Source organism: Falco peregrinus, chromosome 12 (genome assembly GCF_023634155.1).
Source record: "Falco peregrinus isolate bFalPer1 chromosome 12, bFalPer1.pri, whole genome shotgun sequence".
Lineage (NCBI taxonomy): Eukaryota > Metazoa > Chordata > Aves > Falconiformes > Falconidae > Falco > Falco peregrinus.
In genome coordinates this window covers 28818793-28836571 of record NC_073732.1, presented here as the reverse complement: position 1 = coordinate 28836571, position 17779 = coordinate 28818793, and the positions used below count along the sequence as shown (strand labels likewise).

Genomic DNA, 17779 nt, shown 5'->3' with positions numbered 1-17779 from the left:
TTTTCCTGGTGTGCCGGCACCACTGCGTCCCCGCAGCCACGGCCCGGGGCTGTCGCTGCTGGGCTGGCCCCAGGCGCCCGCGCACGGCTGTACGCCCCGCGCGCCGCTGTACGCCCCGCGCGCGGCCCGCCCGCCTTGGGCAGCGCTAAGTGAGGTCGGCCGGCGGCGCCCGCTGCTCCCGACCCGCCGCCCGCCACCTGCGTGGCGCTGGCCCGCGCTCGGCCTGGGGAGCAGGGGGGGCAGGGCAAGGCAGGCCCGGGGAGGGGCCCGGCGGCGGGGCCGGGCGCGGCGGGGCCGCGGGGGCTGGCGGAAGGCAGTGGGGGAAGGCGCGCCGCCCTCCGCCGCAGCCGGGCCGCAGGTGGGGCGGGGAGGCGGCCGTGTCCCCCCGCCCCCGGCGGGCGCTGCCGTGAGGTGAGGGCCGGGCCGCTGCCGAGAGCGGGAACGGGCTCGGGCCCCGCGCTCCCCGCGGCCGGGCGGCCCAGGGCGGGCTCCTGGCAGGGGGGAGCAGCCTCTCCCCGAGGGCATTCGCGTCCCTTCTGGCTGGCGGCGGGCAGGGGGAGCTGGCGGCGCCCCGCGGAGCGGGCGATGGATGGGGCGGGCGAGGCGGATCTCTGCGGCGACGAGGCGGCGCCGCGCTGGAGGAGGAGGGCGACCCCCCGGCCGCAGCCCCGCGCCTGGAGCAAAGCCCGGCTGCAGTCGTACCAGAGCCCCAGCGGGGTGCTCTACACCGACTTCCCCGTAGGGGACAGGTGCAGCTGCTTCACCGTGACTCAGCCGGCCGGTACCGTCAGCACCTGCCCGGGCGGCGGAGCGCCGCGGAGGGGCCCCGCCATGGGCTCCGTGTCCAACGGGAAGGTGCGGCCTCCAGCCCGCGAAGCGGTCTCCCCTGAGCCGCCCGCTCCGGCCTCTGACGCTCCGGTCGGCGTTAGCGCCAACGGCGCCGTCACCTCGCCGGGCAGCCCGCCGGGCCATCATCCCCTGAGGGTCCCCGGGCAGCCGGCACTGTCCCCGCAGCGGGAGCAGACCGCTCTCGCGGGCAGCCCGCAGCTCTCGCCCGCTGGCAGCGCAACCTCGCAGTGCAACCGGCTCCCCCGAGCGCCGGGCCGGCCGCCGCCGGGATCCCCCGCGACCTCCCCGCCGCCCGGCGCGGCCGCCGCGGGCCCGCCCGCCGTCCTGAGCACCGACAGTCCGGCCGCCCGCAGGGTGGGCACGCAGCAGATCATCCCCAGGAGCCTGGCCTCCGAGATAAAGGTGACGAGCAAGCACAGCGGCCAGAGCGCGGAGGCAAGCAGGAGGGTGCTGAAGGTGCGCAGCATGGTGGAGAGCCTCAGCGCGCCGTTGGCGGCCGATGCGGAGGAAGAAGCCGAGGGAGACCTGGACAGCCCGGGGACCCTGAGGCGCGGCCTGCGCTCGACGTCCTACCGCAGAGCCGTGGTGAGCGGCGTGGACTTCGACGGCTCTTCCAATTTTAAGAAAAAAAACCGAATGTCCCAGCCCATACTTAAAGCGGTTGTTGAGGATAAAGAGAAATTTTCAAGCCTGGGCAGGATGAAGGTAAGTGGTGATGAACGGAGACACGTTGATTTTGAGTGGTGTAGGCGACACTGGCGGCGATTTGCAGTCTCTAGGTTTTCCATAGATGCTGGAGTCCTTCCAGTCTGCTTCTTGCTACCACAGAACTTCTCATAGTTATTGGTGAGTCTCGCAGATCACTTACAAATGTTGTTTTCAAAGTGAAGTGGTGGAGGCTTCAGGGACAGGGCTCTGTTGAAATCCAGGCAGCTCAAAAATGTGTGATGGCAGCCTCCTGCTTGCGTTTCCTGCAGGATTCCCCAACACATAGAGGTTCTCTTCCACAATCAAGTGATGTTCTAAAACTTTTCCCCAGAAAGTAGTAAACATGGAAAAAAAAGACTTTGACCTAGTAAAGGCTACCTGCGAAGGTAGGCAGACGGACAGAAAAAATGAACTTTCACCCTTGCTCCTCTGGGACGTTAGTATTTTTAAAAATCGGAATGTGTTTTTTAAACTGATAGCAGCCACTTCAGGTATGTTTATTTGTAGCTTGATTTTAATGACTGCAAGTAAAAGCAGAATGCCCGTTTTTAATTCTTGGTTGTAATCTCTTAGGAGTAGTAGATTTATATTGAATGTTAATGTATTAAATTATAAAGACTTACTGAAAATACTTTTACTTGAACATATCTTATTGTAATATTGTATTTCTTTTTTAATATAATCTGGTACTTTTTGAAAAATATATTGGTAGATTTCTGCAGAGTTTGGAATTGTGTAATAAAGTACTCAAGGCTAAGGGTAATGCTCTAGCTATTAGAATAATTATCAGTTTTCAACCAAATTAAAAATCATGGTTATGGCAGCTTTTGTGAAAACGCTATAAGTGGCGAAATAGTAATCAATCAAATTGTAGACTGCTGCAGAGTAGGGAGGTGGTGATGTGATTTGGTTTTGGTAGTAGTCTTTAACAGTATGTTTTGTTTAAAATAGGAGCATGTGATGTTGTCCTGGCTTTACACACAACCCCCTTTTTGCTAGTAGCATTTTTTTAAAACAGACTTCTTAGACCGTATGACCTGTTGCACCAAAACATCTGTTTTGCCTCAAAGTTTTGTTTTGGTCTCAAAACATTAGTTTATAAAATACTTAATGTGGTTGCTCTTTGCAAAGTGTGTGAAAAGAGCCGCTCAGTTGTGTACCTTCTGTCCTCATAGGAAAGTCCAGTGACAGTGGAATGAGTTGCAGATTCACAGAACTCTTGTAAAGCTAGTGTACTACGCTTTTGAAACATAAGAGAAGCATTGGGGACAAGTATGTATAAACAGCATGTGAGAGAAGGAAAGCTAGAGTAGCTTTTCACTTTCTGTGGTGAAACCATTGTTTTCATGAATACTTGTCCAACACCAGAAGTTTATAGATTAGGGCCTGCTAATGTGGTGCCTAAGTATCAAAACAGAAGTTCTTGTTACCATTGATTGTTTTGCATTCTTTTAATGTGTATATATCTCTTTCTTGTTAAAATTATCAGAAGAAAATGCTGAAAGGACAAGGGACATTTGATGGGGAAGGTAAGCCCTTTTCTGTACAGACTTGATAATCTGCTCAATCACAAGAGAGATGAACTCCAAGATTATTTTGCACGCTTCTTTCATATGTAGTCAAAGACTTAAGTGCCTTGTTTTTCAGTACACTGTCTAAACCATGGAACCATAGTTTTGGCACTAGACATACTTCAGGGAATGTTTTAAAGAATACAAAATGGCAGGCTAAAAATGGGGTTTTGTTTGAAGGGCTTCTTTCCAATTTAAATTCCATTCCTTCCTAAAAGATTAATTGATCAATGTTTCTGTCTTGGCCCTAACAGTTCTGTAGAATTACATAATGAGGCTTCTTCCTCCTGTTGGGACTGCCTTCCTGCATATTCCCTGTGACTCCCTAGGTGCAAGATGTAACTTTTGTGGATCAGTTTATGGGTTTGGGGTCATCGCTTGCAAGCAGATGCCCAGGTTGCTGTTCTCAGAGTTTATGGTTCATGTGTTTCTCCCTTTTCCTCATAAGGCAGGGGTGCTGGGGTGTGTTCTGTGAATTCGTAATCCTTTTCTTGCTACCTAGGCTTCAAGTTTTAAGTGTCAGAAAAACACTGTTAATGTTACTCGTTAATTCTGGGCTTTGCCAAGTTTGCTGCTATTTGCAATATTTCAACAAGAAAAAAAATCTTTCCTGGCTATGACTCCATTATTAGTCCATGGAAGTTTAATTCTAGCAACTGCTACTCTCTTGGCTTTTCTCTGCTTAATGCCTCCTTAAGGTCGTATCAGCTGCTGTGTTACCTTCCTTTTCCTCTTACTTCTATTGTCAAGACTTTTCTACTTTGCTCCATTTGCATTGCTCTCTATCTTACTTTCATCTTCTCTCACACTATCTCCTGATGACGTTTTCTAGATTCTCTTTCAATGTCTCCTTTCTATCTTGAACTGATCCCAGCTAGTACCTTTCTCTGTAATGCCTCTCAGAATTCAGTTGCTGTACATATTTCTGGCCTTAAAAGCATATATGCTGTGTAGACCTGTTCCAGAGGGCAAATACAAAAGGCCAGATGTTGTATAATACTCAGGTGAGGGCTGTGTGGTCTGAGAGGTGGAACATACCTACCCAGTCCAGCATCAGACCTCAGGAGTTGCACCTGTGTGTGGAGCATCCAGACTGTTCACTTCTTTCCCTTTTATCTGGTAGGGGAGGACTGGATATTGTCCAAAGCCTGGCCCATCTCTAAAGTACCTTTTAGAGCTTGCTTTCTTAACAGCTTGATCTGCCTGTTAGGTTGTTCTGGTCTTGAATTTCTCTGTCCTTTTCTGGCTGCTTTTGAGAAGAGTGTGTGGTCAAGGAGATTGGGAAATGGAAAGGGTGTGCTCCACACCTGCATTTCGTTGCCATCGATGATACTGAATGAATGCTGGCACTACTGATACAACGAGTGTATTTTGTCTTAAGGTTCATAGGCCTCATGTTTACTCAAGCAACCTTTGAAGTTTCTATTTGGAATAGTTCTGACCTCAAAATTTTGAAATTTGTTTCATTTCCTTAGTGAAGTGCAAAGATGGTACTTAAAGCTGATGGAATGAAAGTTGGCATGGGTAGTGGACTTGTAGATTAAAATAGCTAGACCTCCAGGTTAGTGACTCTGCTCAACATGCTTGTTCAGTTTTTAAATTGCTGGCTAATTTTGAAACATTGTGCAGCAAACCAAGGAAGAAAAAACTGTTTTCTGGTTGTTGTTTTTTTTTTTTTACAAAGAACACATCTGTTATTTAATTCAGTCAGTGTGGATCTTTTGGTAGTGGTACAGTGATCCATTGTTACTGTACTGCACCATTGTCCATCCTAAATAAGATACTATCTTTGTCTCGGAGTTTGTGAACAGCACATTGACATTTGGGGTTTTTGCATTGTTTAAGTGTTACTTACAATTTTATGAAAGCAGCTAAACAAACTTTCTAGCAATTACTGACATACTATTGTTGTTTTATAGAAAATGCTGTATTATATCAGAACTATAAAGAAAAAGCTCTGGACATAGATTCCGATGAAGAGTCTGAGCCCCGAGAGCAGAAGTTGGATGAAAAGATTGTTTTTCACTGTAAGCCCCTGAGATCAACATGGAGTCAGCTGTCTGTTGTGAGTATTTGATCATCATATAGCCAGACAAAGACAGAGTATCTAAGAATGTATTGAAGCAGGTCTTTTTATTTGCTACTGGAATTTTTGGCTGAAGTTTGTCATCTCCTTTTTCCCTTCCAAAATAAAAGATGTCTCAATTTTTTTTTTTACAAGTTTGCAACTATTCAAATATTAATAATACAAATCCAGAGGTCTCAATTTAGCTTTTGTTCAGGTTTCATGTAAAGTAACTCATAACAGCTTAAAGAAAGCATAAATCATGTCTTCTCAGTCAATTTTAGTAGGTATAGACTGATGCTCCTGCCAGAATCCCTGGTTATACCGACACCTTCCTTTTTCTAGTGCAAGTGTGTTTGTAGGCTCGTGTGGCCACACAACAGAGTATGTGATTTGAAATCACCAAAATAATAATAATAATAAAAAAATCAGTGTAGTTTAAGGTGAAATCAAATGCAACTTTGAAATGCAAAGGAATTAATATTTCACAATTTTATGCTTTAAGATACTTTTTTTTCTTTTCTTTTTCAACTATGCTGGAAAAAAAAATAATCAAGCATGTCTCTTTTGTATGTGCATTGAATTTAAGACCCTAACTTTGTGCTTTCCACAATCACTGGAGGTGGTTGCTTAGGCCTTACCTGCACAGGGTGCTGGCAGCTGTGCTGATGGAGGTCCTCAGAAGAGTTACGGTTTACGCCAATGCATGTTACTGTATCTGGCTGTTCTGAATGAGGTAATGCCAGCCTGAAAAGACAGGTTGAAATCCTAACAGTGTGTAAACTCAGAGCGAAAACTGTGCTTTGTGGTACCATTCAATAAATTTGTGTGGACTAAACCTTGAACAGGATTTAGTCCTGTTTGGCTAGTTTGTTTGTTTGCGTTTGGTTGGTTGGGTTTTGCTGTTTTTGCTAAACATTGTTTTTCATTTCATGAGAGGGACATGGAAGTCCTGATCAATTACTGGTCTTTGTTTTGCATAACAATCAATACAATTGAGAAGGTCCAGTTTAGGGTCCTTTATTTGGCAAAGACGGAACTTTACCTTACTCCTTACCTTACTCCTTACCTTACTCCTTACCTTACTCCTTACCTTACTCCTTACCTTACTCCTTACCTTACTCCTTACCTTACTCCTTACCTTACTCCTTACCTTACTCCTTACCTTACTCCTTACCTTACTCCTTACCTTACTCCTTACCTTACTCCTTACCTTACTCCTTACCTTACTCCTTACCTTACTCCTTACCTTACTCCTTACCTTACTCCTTACCTTACTCCTTACCTTACTCCTTACCTTACTCCTTACCTTACTCCTTACCTTACTCCTTACCTTACTCCTTACCTTACTCCTTACCTTACTCCTTACCTTACTCCTTACCTTACTCCTTACCTTACTCCTTACCTTACTCCTTACCTTACTCCTTACCTTACTCCTTACCTTACTCCTTACCTTACTCCTTACCTTACTCCTTACCTTACTCCTTACCTTACTCCTTACCTTACTCCTTACCTTACTCCTTACCTTACTCCTTACCTTACTCCTTACCTTACTCCTTACCTTACTCCTTACCTTACTCCTTACCTTACTCCTTACCTTACTCCTTACCTTACTCCTTACCTTACTCCTTACCTTACTCCTTACCTTACTCCTTACCTTACTCCTTACCTTACTCCTTACCTTACTCCTTACCTTACTCCTTACCTTACTCCTTACCTTACTCCTTACCTTACTCCTTACCTACCTTACTACTCTAGGTTGATTTGACTGCATGTATTAATGGAAACCATTTTTAAAAAGCTGAGTATTCAGATAGTGGTATTCTGCTACCCATAGCACAGTCCGTGAAGCATCCGCAGTGGCTTTTTCTTAGTAGCGTTGTTAAACAAAGTAGAATTCAGCTGTTTTAATCAGTAATGTAATCTTGCTAGCTTCCCTGCTAGTAAATTAATGATACTGGTTGATATTTCAACAGGCTTTCATCATGTGCATGATTTTGAGACTAAAGGAACTGTAAATAAATCTGTGGTTAATTTTGTTATCCTTTGATCATTTCTGTGGCTTCTAGAGGGATATCCCTAAAATGAAGGGTTTGGGGTTTTGTTGGTTTTTGTTTATGTAACTTGCAGAATGTTGCAGAACTTCATCTCTGTATGCAGCATTGGAATGTTACGTGACATCAGCACTGGGTTAATGGTTGGACTCGGATCATCTTAAAGGTCTTTTTCAACCTGAATGATTCAGTGATTCTACGATCACCTAGAATATTCAACAGTTGGGGCCATTGTCTTTGTATATCCTGTATAGATTAGTTATTAAGCCTCAGCAATATCTTCTAAGGCTATTTATGTTGTCTGTTTAGAAGAGCTGTCTTACAGGTGTTGATGACCTTTTGCTGTTTAAGGTATGGAAATAGGAATCCCTCTTTGATTCAATAATTATGAAGCAGGCAAGACAATGTGGTTTTGAAAAGATTAGCTTTAATTTTTTTTTTTCAACAAAGAAAGTACATTAAATGTAGTTTATTTGCTCAATGCTGCAAAAAAAATTGTTTATAATGAAGTCAGGTTTTTTTCTGCCTTTAGGCAAACCAGCAGTTAAATGTTCAACAGCTGAGGTATTTTGGGAGGAATGCTATTCAGTAATAATAATAATTTCAAAAACATTGATTTGTTGCAAGACCAAAATAGTACAAAGATCATTTCAGTAAGAGAGCCATGCCTATGCCATGCTTACAGTTATACAAACCAGCTTGTTCTTCACGATTTCCAGCACAGCAGACTTGGTCAGTGTCTTTACTTGATTTACAAGGATGGAGGTGGGGAGTATATGGGAAAAGGTAGTGGACTGTGAAAACAAAATATGGGAATCTGAATCTTGTAGTGTCTCTGTTTATAACTCCCTGGAAAAATTACATGCTGTCAGTGTGTATTAAAAAGCGAGTGTGGAATTGTAACAGGAGGTCAGCTGGAAAATGTCAAAGTATTGGGTTTCAACATATGTTAGGAAAGAAGGAGAATAATACATTTATGGTATTTGTTAGGAGTGACTATGCTAGGAAATAGAGGGGGGAGGCAGCAGAATGAATCTGCTCTTTCTGCAGGATGTTTCTTTGGCCATACAGGCTTGATGGCTGATGCAGTCAGTTCTGACCAGACTTGCCATTTGAGGGGAGTAGTGAAACCTTCATGTATAGAGTTGTTGAATCCTTTATGATAATAATAAAAACATGTTTCTCTCTTCCTGCAGTGTATGCACCCATGTGAAAGTAAGATTGAGCTTTTCAGAGAACATATACAGACTCTGAAATGGGGTGCTGTTTAAGTCCAGTTCCTTTCAAATTCTTCTCTTGAACCTTCTTCCTGTTGCAGATTAGACAGCTAGCAGTAGTGAAGCAGGTGACTAGGTAAAGAGCTACCTTATCTACTATCTCTGTTCCTTGCAACCTTCATCTGTTAATTTAAAAGTTTAATTTAGGGAGAATAACCAATATTTCCAAATATATTTGAAAAGTATCTTTCGATAATTGTGAAGATTTCCAGCAAATCATAGGCAGTGATACTAACTTGTGCACTATATTAAATGTATTTACTTTCCAACAAATGCAGCATTCAGTTGGTATGGTATGGATAATGACAATGTGTGTTACTGTGCATTCGAAGAATCACAGCATCAGTTAGGTTGGAAGGGTCCCCTTGAGATCTTGTCCAGACCCCTGCTTCAGGAGAGTTGGCTGGAGCAAGTTGTCCGACTGTGTCCAGGTTGTTAACATTTCCATGGGTGGAGACCTCGCCACCTCCCTGGGAAACATGCTGCAGGGTTTGACCACTGTGTCTGACTGGTGGACTTTGAACTTAAATGTGTGTTTTTCGAGGTCCTTACCATACAGCCTGGAGATACGAAGCATGTTTACTTTTCATTACTACTGTCAATGCTGCTATGATTCTTACAAATATTCTTGAGATCTACACTGGAAACAATGTCCCATAGCATGGGTAATTCTTAGAATTATTGATGTATTTGATCTCATACCCAGTAGGTTCAATGTGTTTGTGTAGCGCTGCATCAAGATTTTGCATGTTCTCTCAACTGCTGTTTCTCTAACCTGAAACTCTTTCCAAGCTTTGGTCATCTTGTGTTTCATTTTTCTGATCATCTCTTTCTCTGGCTTGGGAAAAGTGCAGCTGTGGTTTTTCTTATTCATTTAAAAAGCTGCTCTAAGTTGCTTTACCAAGCCACTCGCACTGTCACCTTTCCATGACTGCCTCTTCCCTGTGGTATCATACAAAAGCTGCCTGGTTTTATTGTTGAGGATCTTCAGGGCTAATCTTTGCTTTAGCTCCCATTTCTCTCCCATTATCAGAGGGCTTATGTTAAAATTGTTTATGGTGCAGCTGCTTCCTATATTTGTCAGAGAAATATTTCTGGTGAGTTACCCCCATCCAGCACCTCTGTATTTGGAGGAATGTCTTGTACTTAACCACAGAGTTAACCTGTTGTTCTTTTCATCTTTTCCTCCTCATCTCTGCGGCTGAATCGGTCATAAGTGAGTTGGAAAAAGTCCAGTGGGACAGTAAGTCAGCGGTAGTAGCTGTAGTGTTGGGCCTCTTCTTTCTGGTTATGTTCTTAAGCTTATATTAACTTTTTGTTTGCATAGTATGATAAATATAATTTTTAGGCTATTTCAGCTAAAACATTTTGGAATAGGAATTGAATTTTCTTTCACTGTGCGCCAAAAATAGTCTCCATATTTGGGCCTCTTTGGAAGCGTTGCCATTGATTAAGAATATAAGGTTGAGCCATTTGCTTATGCAATTAATTTATATGTATACTTTTATGTACACATCCATATATGACAGAATAATGATCACAAAACACAGCTACACTTTTTGAACATTAATACAGTGGTTGCCGCAGTGACCTCACTGGAAATTTGCAGTTGCTCTGTTAACAGGAAGCATTGAAATCTCTTGGATATGTTCATAGGTATTTCCTGTGTTGGCATATTTTTAGAAACGTCTTCCACTGCACCCAGAAAAAAGTGACATTGTGCTTCCTAGTGAGTGCTTTAAAGCTTTCAGGTTGTTGATTGAAAGGTACTTTAATTCTTGCTTGGTATTCAGAAGTGTATGTTTGTGGTGAGGGATCTGTAGCTTAAGTTCACAAGTTCAATTAAGTTCACAAGAACAATTGCTCGCGCACTGGAATATTTGTTATTTTTGCAAGTATATACGTGCATGTGTATACTTTGGTGTGCATGCAAACCAAAGTGTGGCACTTGTTAACCTTGTGCCATCTTGACTGTTGAGCCTCTTGTGCCATCTTGACTGTTGAGCCTCCTATTCAGATTTGTGGTGCCTGGTAGGCAGGCATAAAATGAGGAATAATACATCCTCTAAAATTCCAGGGAACAAGTGGAGTAAGAAGAGAAAGCTGATGATGATAGTGCATTGGGAGCTTTTGGGGAAGACTGAAAGAGAAATGGGAGCATGAAAGTGCATCTGTTAGGTTTCGTGGAAAATGGCTACAGCTGGAGTTCATGATGGTTGCATACGGAGGGCTGGGGCAAACTTGTCTTGGCTGATTTGGCTGTAGGGTGCTGGGTGGGGGGAGGTGTCATCGTAGGGTTGAGGATAGAAATACTGGGGTATTTACTCAGGACTTTGCCATGTTGTTTATATTAAAGCTGGAGCTCCTCCAGAATAATTTTTTGGCCAACAATCTACCTGTCTACATAGTTTGTCTATGCCTTTAGGTGTTTAACAAATGAAGGCACTAAGATTATCCAGGGCAAGTCGGAAAACAAACCTTGTGATGTACATGTGTCAGTCAAGAAACCTAACTTAAAAAGAGAAAGTAGTTTTCATGCTTCTGTGTGTGTGTGAAATCCAAGGAGGTTGTACAGGGTCACCATGATTCAGCTGTGCGTGCTTTTGCTGCAGTAGTTCTGTGTTTGTGTCTTGGGATAGTTTTTAATGAAATAAATTTACTTCTTTTGGTAAGTCAAATGACAGATGTTATTAACTTTTTAAAATTATTTCATTTCTGCTAGTTCACTGCTGTCTTTCTGAAATGAATAGATTCTTCAGCTGCATTCTTAGGGCAATATTTTGATAGTCCTGCATATATATATATATATATATATATATATATATAAAAATCACATTTTTCTACAAAACATGTTAAAAAAACCTGATTTATTTTTTAGGTGAAGAAGAATGGATTATCTGAAGTGATCAGCCAGGAAGAAAGAAAAAGACAGGAGGTACTCCTTTAAAGTAACATTCTTTTTCATTGCTTGTTTAGGGGCGCACTGCATGCCTGATTAAATACTCTATTTGTTGATAAGAAGGCAAGTTCATTGGGCTGTTTTCTGTCCTAGAGTGAAGTGCCGTCTTTCCTCAGGGAGAATAAATAAACAAAACCTGTCTATTGCTGATGTGCATGACCCCCTGCCACAGGTCTCCTACCAACCCGCTGCAGCTCTTGCCTAGGTACGCTCACTCCAGCAGATGTAGCATGGTTGGTGGCTACTCAGTAGCAGCAGGCAGGCACTGCTGCATGCTGTGCTGGGGAAGGTGTAAAATTAACCTTGTATTCACAGAGGGTAGGAGGTGGCACATTTTTAAAGGCAGTGAGGAAAAATTAACAGCTTTTTACAGTGCCTCTTAGTTGTAACTAATCCTATGAACAAATTTGAACCTGCGAGCACTGTGTAGCTGGCGTAACTAACCTTTTTCCTTTCATTCTGCAATGGAGTAGGTGCATCCATGCTGTCAACAGTACAGACAACAGCAGCAATTACTGATGTAGTTACCTTTTCTCTCTCTGTCTCTTTCCCCTTTGTTCCTTTTGTCCTCTTTATCCACTTTCCTCTTCCTCTTTGCTCCTTTTGTCCCCTTTATCTGCTTTACCCTCCTTCCTTACTTACAGGGTCTATTTCAAATGAATGAGAGGTGTTGAAAAGAATAGCCTGACCTAGCCAACTGTATACCTGCAGTTCTTGAGGTATGTCCTTCAATAGGGAAAAAACCCCAAGTTTTTTTCAGTAGAAACACTGTAGCATTACCTGCCATGGTTGTTTCATTATCTTCAGGACATACCTCAGTGAGTGTAGCCGAGTGAGACCTGACTGGGGTTTTCTGTGAAGTCCACAGATGTGTATAGCAAGCCTCAAATATTAATTTAGCTGCATGACCTACAGCTATTGTGTTCATATGTGAAATACAGAAACATCTTGTATTGCATATGTGGGATTTGTACAATGGTTTGGGGGGTCTTTTATCATGTTCCAGTTCTTTGCTTATCTTTTGGGGCTGTGCAGCAGTTCAGGCCATGTGTTCTGCTTTTCTGTTTCCTCCTGCTGGGAAGCTTTAAGACACAAAAGCATTTCTTTCAGTCATATCCTTTAGGAGCCTTAAGTCTATGTTTCTGGGAGTCATATTTACATCCTGTCAAAGAGAACAAGTTCTTTAGATGCCTTTTAAATGAAAAGTTTTTAATGTTACCAAAAAAATGTTTTCAAGCCTGAGGGTTTTTTATTTGAATGTTAGAGGCCTGTTCCTGCAGAGAGAGCCTAAATAAATATTCCTAGCTGTATTGCCAACTCGTGCTTTTGTTGTATTTCTTTTAAATTGCCTTTTATCAATTATTCATTATCTATTCTTTAAATTGCTTTTTATACCCTATTAGATTATTTTTGCCATTGTAATATAGTCACTGTAGAAAAATAATTTGTTTGCTTTCTACCTTGATTAAATGTCAATGTCATACAGTCATGCACATCCCATCTTTCAGAACACATTAGTGAGATGGATGGATGTGCATCTTTGTCTAAATATATATTGGACTGAAGACTGGAAACTTAACTGCTGGGCAGAGGCCAGAATGCCCATTTTAGGTACCTTTCTGCACTCTGTTAGCCAAGCAGGATGTAGATTTGCCACCAGAGTTTGGCTGATTTATGTATATGTGCTCTAGATTCTTGAGGCTGATGGGAGTTGGCAAGCAGGCAATGTAATGTCATTTTAAGCATCACGTTTGTGCATCTTCTTGCACAGCAGTACTCACTCCTGCAAATAACATGTTGTAGCTGTAACCTATCTGCTGCTGTGTCTCTTACCAAGATCCCTTCAGCTTTTTAGGTAGGTAATAAGACAGAGGCTACTGATAAGTACATTAGACTTCCTTTCCTTGTACATATAACGGTCCTGTAGGCTTTCTGTGGAGTGCAGTTGTCTTTGGACTGCATAAATCTTGAAGGCTTCAGCTAAAGCAGGTTCTAAGAAATCCAGAACTTATTATTTCATTATTAAAATCTCAGTTCTTTGAAGAAGACTTTTTTAGAAGAGCAAGAGTAATTTTGAAAGCAGAGTCTGGGAACACTGAGTCTCAGGATACCCAAGAGAAATTGTATTTAATGAAAAACTTACCTTAACACCACCAGAATTCACTAGGCTTGAAGTGTTTTAAGAAATCTTAGGAGCAAATACTCCCAGCAGAATATTTTGCTCTCCCCCCACCCCACTCCCGGTACAGTTTGTCGCAGCTGGCAATATCCAGGGAGACCACCTTCAACCTGCCTGTAGTCGCCCTTGACTTTATACCTGTCCCTGGAGGAGCAGGGTTCCTCTGAAGCACATACATCAGCCCATCTCAGTGAACTCTTCCTGCAGCCTGTCAGCTGCAAGACACTCTCTCTGTTTCTCTCTGTATATGCAGAGCCATGGGCATCAGCCTTTCCAAATACTTAACTTGTGCACTGCAGCATTTAAAGTATCTATTTCTCCTTTGGTTTGAGAATGCTTAGGGAAGTTAGTTGCAAGTAGCTAATGAAACTATATGCACAAGTATTGCCATTAGCTATATTGAGAAGAAAGCTGTATTACTTCTGCTGGTGGTATTATTCTGTGCTAGTAATGCCTGGAATGTGGCACTGATGACAAATGTGACTTGGTGTGGAGCTTGTGACAGAAGGGTTCACGAAAACTATTTACTTTTTTCCATGTATATACATACAAGAACTCTGTTAGATTAACAACAAATAAAGCCTAGGGAGGCAAAAGGTGTCTAAAAGCTGAAATGGTTTCTATTTGAGAGATGAAAATTTCCAATGGAACAAAGATGTGGATTTCAAAGTCCAAAATCCATTAAAAGTTTGCTTTGTATGTCAGCCTGCTGATGGAAGTTACAGTGGCTACTTAGAAAGTGGTAGGGTGATAAAGCAGAAGTTGTTTGTGGAAGGTGAGGGAATGTACTGGAGGGCTGCCTGGCTGGTGTCTGGTCGCTAATCACTAAAGGGGATTGTGGCTGTTACCCCCTCCTGTCTGCTCTGCCTCTAGGCTCCTGCCCCTGTTGCAGATAGCTCAGCTTCTCATCTGCCTGCTCCTAACTTGATGTTTTGAAAGTAACCAAGATATCGCTGCTGATACAAGACTAAAACCTGAATTTTGCAAAGGGTTTTGCTTTTTGGCAGATGCTTGAGTAAGCAGAGTTCTGTTACCCAGGAACACTTTCAAGTAAATAATGCAGCAGCTTCTGCTTAAAAAGAGCAAAAGCAAATACTGGCTGGTGAACAGTAGTATGACTGATACAAAGCTTCCAACTGGACCACAGAAAAACCGACATGTTTGGGGTTTTTTCAGCTAAAAAAACCAAACGCAAACCCCACCTTTCAGGAGTATGAATGGGGAGTGATCACAGTTGGTTTTTTGTTTTCAAACTCTCTGTTTGTGCTTGCATTGAAAAGTCTAATATAGACACTTAAATTTTTTTTGTTGTATTAAATAACTTATTTCTAAGTAAATGATGCAGCTATCATAGAAATGAATATTTACGGTATAATCTCTAGCTTATATCCAATAACTTTTCTTTGCACACCACCTCCACGTTTTCCTTTTTTTTTTTTTTTTTTTTTTTAAAACAAAAAAGAAAGTGTAGTCAATAGTAAGTCTTTTCTTTCCCCCTCTGCTTTGCAGGCAATATTTGAAGTGATATCTTCTGAGCATTCTTATTTGCTGAGCTTGGAGATTCTCATCCGGATGTTTAAAAATTCCAGGGAACTGAGCCTTACGATGACCAAAACAGAGAGCCATCACCTTTTCTCCAATATCACGGATGTTTATGAAGCAAGCAAAAAGTAAGTGTAGCAATGCATTTCTACATTTAAAAAAAGTACGCATTTTAGATTAGAAATAAAATCTAAAATTTAGATTTAAATTGTTTACTTTTTAAAATTATATCTGATTACTGCTAGTCAAAAAACATTTCAAACAAGTAATGAAATGTAGCGTACAGAATAATGTCTTTAGTGTTACCACACATCAGAGGAACAGCTGCAAAGTAGCAAATTCAGCATAAATTTAGGCCTGACAATTTAAGAAGAGAAATCAAATGCTGCACATATTAATATGCAGTGTCTTAGTTTTTTATAAGCTGTAAATAAATCAGAATGGAAATTGATTCTCTGTTCTTTGAGAGCACCAAGTATGTGCTCTGCAGTGCTAAAGAATCATATATTACAAACAGCTAAGGTTTTATTTTGCTGACCATAGATTCTGTCGTAATACGAGTAAGCCCCTGTTTATTTGGATTATATTTTCCTTACATACCTCACAGACAGCTCCTTAAATAGTAGAACTTTGGTTAGTGCTGGCTAAGATATATGGTAGTATTTGCAGACTCAAGCTGTGCCTTACCTACACTCTTGTTCTCTGAAGCATCTTGCTGTTATTTGGAAAAATCTTAGCTTTTCTTGCTAGAACACTGCATTTTTAAAGTTGTTTATTTTTCTGCGTGTATGATTTAGTAAGGAGAGCTTGCAGGTAGGCTGAACTGGAGATGTCAGGTTATTTTAATACCTGTTTGAACATGAAAGCAAGTTTTTTATTGGAATCTCAAGTAACCGTTTTAGTGGTAACCATTTCTTCCAAAACTGTTGTGCTAGTTTGAAGATGGAGAGTACGACCAACAGTGGACATGCCGCATGAGTTTGACAGACTCACCCTGCCACTATGTTGGAGCCCCATTTAATGGGGTAGGCTTGGTATTAGTTTCTCTGAAAATTGGTAAGAAGGAAAGAACATAGTGTATTTTAGTGGAAATAAGCGTCCTTCAAATCTAAACAGCTCCAAAGCTCAGTGTTGATACATTAAGCGTTTGTACCTAGTCTTTACAGTCTGTTGAATTAAACTTGGTCTGCCCTTACTGAACTGCTAAGGATTGAGCAAGAGTTTCATACTTGCCCTTAAGAACTGACTCTTGCCAGTGTTTTCCTTAATCAGTTGAATCACTGTTTACTTTCTACTGAGGACTCAATGTGCAGCATACTGTGTGGCTGTGGTATCTTTTATGTAAACAGCGTAGGCATTTTGCTGTTTATGAACAGCGCTGTGCACACCATAGCACCTGACACCAGAGACATGTATTTCTGTTAAAAAGAAGATGATCTGCTGTGCTCTTTTTATTGTTTTTATTATATAAGTTCCTTTGGTACAAAGTCAATAACAAGAAAAACGGGCACACTACAAAAAGGAAATGTCAGATCTTACATGATACAAACGCTGAAAAGTCTGTTGTATGATTGTTGGTAATTACTGCCAGGATTATTTAATACAGGACATGCATATGTATGTGCACTCACGGTGTACTGCAGGGTATGAATACTTCAAACAGTTGTTTAATGAGGCTTTGCTTTGTTTCAATTTGTACATTATTTAGCCTGGTTAATAGTAGTAACAGCAGGTGAATTACTGGGGTCTACATAACTAAAAAATAAAAATGTCAATGCTTCTTTTCATAGACCTTATTTCCAGTTTGAATTCAAGCACAATGGCTAAAGGATGCAGATGGCCTAGTTAAGATACTGATTGATCATAACTATAGCACTGTACAGCTTTAAATGTCTCTCTCTTTACCTGTGGAACAGAAAAATACGAGCATCGTTTCAGAAATGGGGCTAATGGTTGGATAAGGAATCTTTCAGGCTGGGAATGTTTCTGGAGCCAGACCTTCCTACCTTTTCAGCTTTTTTTTTTTTTGTTTGGTTTTTTTTTTGTTTCCTTCTTGTAGAAATTGTGATGTTCTGAATTCTTTAGTGTTAAACCTGTATTTAACTTTGTGGAACTTTTCAAGTTTTATGTTCACAGTCATGGTAATGGCCTTTCTTGCTTCTATTGCTCTGAAACCCCGTGAAGTCTGTGGAATTTTACCTCTTTGTGCAGCACTTTGACTTTGTCTTCTGAAGTTTATGCAGTAATAAGATTTAGTTTCATGGAGCATACATGTGAGAGTGTCTAATGTATGGTGTCAAGTGCATACCTAATTTAGGAGATACAGAACAGGTGTATATTTGGACTTATTGGGTGTACAATCATTTCTCCATCTCCCTGTTCCCTTTTGTTTCTCTCATAGTTGAGGTCTTTTGCCAGAAGTTGGATATTGTCTGAATCCACAGCTACTGCAGGAATGAGAGTGGTGTGACAGTAGTGTTCTCAGTGAGTGCAGGTTAACAAAGACCTTATTTTCAAGGAATAGTCTTTTTTACAGTCTTCTCCTTAGACAAAATGTGAACTGTAAAAGTGTCAT

At 41.8% G+C, this 17779-nt stretch overlaps 1 protein-coding gene across 1 annotated transcript in view; it reads left to right on the top strand.

Moving 5' to 3' along the window:
• Positions 1–338: 338 nt before the first annotated feature.
• The window catches only part of ARHGEF26 (Rho guanine nucleotide exchange factor 26), a 58597-nt gene continuing 41156 nt past the window's right edge, over positions 339–17779 (top strand). The window contains exons 1-5 of the mRNA XM_005228905.4: positions 339–1554; positions 3047–3086; positions 5048–5193; positions 11403–11459; positions 15172–15332. Of these exons, the coding sequence (XP_005228962.3) occupies positions 586–1554; positions 3047–3086; positions 5048–5193; positions 11403–11459; positions 15172–15332 (1373 nt within the window). The 5' untranslated portion in view covers positions 339–585. The remainder of the gene's footprint in view (positions 1555–3046; positions 3087–5047; positions 5194–11402; positions 11460–15171; positions 15333–17779) is intronic.